Here is a 3,866-nt window from a genome sequence, read left to right as displayed (position 1 = left end):
TCACATTGGAATTTCAATGGCTTGCAATAACCTACCGGGTTTCAGATGTTCAATCTTCACCTGTTGGCAATTGGGGCACTGGGCCGCGAACTTTGCTACGTCCTTCTTCATTCCATCCCACCAATAGACTTCCTTAATATCCTGGTACATCTTTGTCATCCCTGGATGAATAGAATAATAGGAGTAATGTGCCTCTCCTAAAATCTGACGACGTAACCTTGTAACATCAGGAACACACAGTCTACCTCGATATCTGAGAGCTCAATCTGCAGAAATCTCAAATGATGAATTCTTCTTTTGAGGGGCTGTATCTCTATAATGAACTAGTACAGGATCCTCATACTGGTGCTCCTTCACTTCAACTACTAAAGGTGAAACTGCCGCCTCTGCCGCAAATTCAACTCCTTCTGGTTGAAGATATACTGGAGACTCTTATGGTCTGTATAAGTATCTACATGAACCCCATAGAGGTAATGCCTCCACATTTTCACTGTATGAATACCGCAACTAACTCTAGATCATGTGTTGGATAGTTCTTCTCATGCTTCCTCAGCACCCATGAAGCGTAAGAAATAACCTTACCATGCTGCATTAACAAAGAACCTAGCCCAACCCCTGGGGCATCACAATAAATGACATAGCCCTCCGATCCTTCTGGAAGTGTCAGGACCGGGGCGGAAGTCAATCTATTCTTCAATTCCTGAAAACTACACTTACAAGCATCGGTCCACTGGAACTTAGCTGATTTCTACGTCAGCTTCGTCAGTGGTGCAGAAATGGAAGAAAAACCCTCTACAAACCTCCTGTAATAACCTGCCAAGCCCAGAAAACTACGAACCTTCGTGGGTGTCTTGGGTCTAGGCCAATTCTTCACGGCTTCAATCTTCTGCGCATCCACCCTGATACCCTCATCTGAAGTAATATGCCCCAGAAAAGTCATAGAGTTCAACTAGAACTGACATTTAGAGAACTTTGCATACAACTTCCGAACATGAAGAACTTTAAGGACAACACATAAATGATCCGCATGTTCTGCCTTTGATCCAGAGTACAAAAGAATATCATCAATAAACACAATCACGAACAGATCTAGGAAGAGCCTGAATACGCTGTTCATTAAATCCATGAAAACCACCGGTGCAATCGTCAATGTCACGACCCAACCCGCCATGACTGGCACCCACACTAACTCCTAGCGGGCGAACCAATACGCTTAACCATCTGCTCATTCAAAGTCCATTATTACTTAGTCAATTCATTCAGTTCACAATAAATTAAATGTAAGGTTAAGTCAAAAGTGGTCATGTCATAAAACAATAATATAAATGCGGAAGTCTTAACTATTACAACCCCAAAATCCGAAAGTCACCGTACAAGGAACCTAATCCAAAACATGTCTAAGGAATCCATATTGTCTGAAATAAATAAACGTCAATGTCTGGAATAGAAATAGACATTAAATAAAGGAAGATCTTCGAGCAGCCTGGCACGGATAGAAACTTGTCACGACTCAACTAGGGGCTGTGATGGGTACCCGGGGATAACCACCGAGCACCACTCATTTTATCGCTCATCATACTTAAAATCATAAGAAAATCATTTTTCATTTGAAAATATAATCACTTTGATATACATAAGCCCTTCGGCTATCAAAATAATATATATATATATATATATATATATATATATATATATATATATATATATATATATATATATATATATATATATATACATATACATATACAATAGCAACATCGTGAGACCATACTACCCACACATGCGTATCTACGAGCCTCTACTAGAGTACTAGACATATGGACGGGACAAGATCCCGTCGTGCCCAAAATACATATACATATATATACACAAAAGAATAAACCAAATAGCACCTCCGGAACAATGGAGTGCTCTCAAGTCAGCTAACAGCTCCTATGAGTCTGGATCACCTCCCTGTCTACCTGTGGGCATGAACACAGCGTCCAAAGAAAACGGACGTCAGTACGAACATTGTACTGAGTATGTAAAACATGAATGGAATGAACATAATGGAAGAATCACAAGCCATACGAGGAAGATATAACCTACATGAGTTTTATAGGTGAATACAATTCATACATACATCATATATTTATATAATCATAGTACATGTATCATCATAGCGCATGTATCATTGCATCATCATCATCATCGTTAACCCGCGTCCGGGTAACCATCATATGCCGCCAACTAGTGGTGATCATGCCCGGCTTTATAGGCACGGTGTAAACATAGCAGCCCGCCTTAGCGGTGACATGCCCGGCCATTTAGGCACGGTGGAATCGTATGCATCCCGCCTTCACGGTGACATGCCCGGCCAACTAGGCGCGGTGGAATCGTATCGTCACATAATCAATCATAAACTTACATTATTGTACATCCAATCATAGACTCCTCATTATTACTTATCTTATAGACATATTATGGCTTAACATCACTATACATTTATCATCAAAACATACATTGGAACTTGAAGGCAACTATGGCTATGTTGGGGTGACATAAGGTCGTGAACCCCCGATTATAGTATGGAGTAATCATCCACATCGTATCTCACCTTGGAGGAACTAATATGTTAAGGTGAGTGTATACAAGTAAAAGCATCAATGAAACCATACCTAGAATCATTAGCTTCATGGACATCTTACTTTACTCTAGGACTCTTATACTTAACTCATCATCATCATTATCTGGCTCGTCGTATCTCTATTCTTTACCGCATACATATATAGATAATTACAGTCATGGACTCATAGTTCCTTTAGTTTGGAAGATTATGGAAAATTTAGAAAATTCATATCATAGGAGTCATGCCTTAGAAAGAAGGGACTAGCCTTACATACCTCTTTCGTTTAAAAGTCTTATCGCTTGATCGTCCCCCTTCGATGCTCGCGTTTCTACCTTCAAGAGGATTTGCATCAACATTAGTCAATCGATTATAAGAACGTGTTACAATTTCTAGGGAAAATTGGGCAGCATTTCATTTATTTCTACTACTTTATCCATATAACATATCAACTCCCAAACATCCATAACAACATTTACAATATAATTGGCAACAATCATCATTCATCTACATTATCCGCATTTCACCATTTCACTCCAATTTCTCCATAATCGTTGTTATGGTTCACTACCGCGTTTTCTCACATATAATACTTACCCCATGTTCTAAATGTCATTTATAGCGGACTTATGATCACAACATACCAATATTTATGATTCACCCCAAACTACTATTCAACAATGACACTATTCCACATTCATGAACCATTTTCTATATCTTTCTTCAATCCAAGTGTTTTTAACTTTCAACTCCTTAGACAACAAGGAATGATCATAAAATTCACCTTAGATGATGGAAGAATAAGCCTTGAATGGAAATTCTCTTCTTGCACAAAAACCCTAGCTCACCTCCCTTGGGATTTCTTGGCTTAGATGAACTTTGATAGGTTTCATTCACTTGATTTTGTGGATTTGATGGAGTTGATCATGGATTTCTCTTGGTTTCTTGTGGATGAATAATGGAGAGAGTTCTAGAGGATTCTTGAGGTGTGGAGAAGTGAAATGAAATGAATTAATGAGAGAGAGAGAGGTCCTTATATCAACTTAAAATCTGTCCCGACCTGATTCGACGGACCAACATACGGTCCATATAATTTATACTGACCGTATGTCTGGCCGTATATTTGGTCTAGAGAGGGGTGCCAATCTGGGCTGATTGTACGGTCCAACATACGGTCCGTATGTTTTATACGACCTGTATGTTCGGCCGTATAATTTCCAGTTTTCCGAAGTTCGTTCTCGTCGACTCGTTTGACCTCCAA

General features: G+C 39.4%; 1 protein-coding gene across 1 annotated transcript; it reads right to left on the bottom strand.

Moving 5' to 3' along the window:
* LOC132630677 (uncharacterized) lies at positions 1-1,171 on the bottom strand. The gene is made up of 3 exons (XM_060346235.1): positions 961-1,171; positions 839-912; positions 1-204 (listed from the first exon to the last, which is right to left on the bottom strand). Exons 1-3 carry the CDS (start codon positions 1,169-1,171, stop codon positions 1-3), a joined length of 489 nt encoding a protein of 162 aa, XP_060202218.1.
* Between the last annotated feature and the right edge of the window lie 2,695 nt (positions 1,172-3,866).

The sequence above is a fragment of the Lycium barbarum genome, chromosome 3 (assembly GCF_019175385.1).
Source record: "Lycium barbarum isolate Lr01 chromosome 3, ASM1917538v2, whole genome shotgun sequence".
Lineage (NCBI taxonomy): Eukaryota > Viridiplantae > Streptophyta > Magnoliopsida > Solanales > Solanaceae > Lycium > Lycium barbarum.
This window is presented reverse-complemented; position numbering and strand designations above follow the sequence as displayed.

Excerpts from the sequence above, each read along its gene's own strand:
- LOC132630677 (XM_060346235.1), bottom strand. The coding sequence starts at position 1,171 with ATGGCGGGTTGGGTCGTGACATTGACGATTGCACCGGTGGTTTTCATG. Across the intron at positions 913-960 it reads GTATGCAAAGTTCTCTAAAT|ATGAGGGTATCAGGGTGGAT; the intron begins GTCAGTTCTAGT and ends ATATTACTTCAG. Across the intron at positions 205-838 it reads GACCCAAGACACCCACGAAG|ATTTTAGGAGAGGCACATTA; the intron begins GTTCGTAGTTTT and ends TTACGTCGTCAG.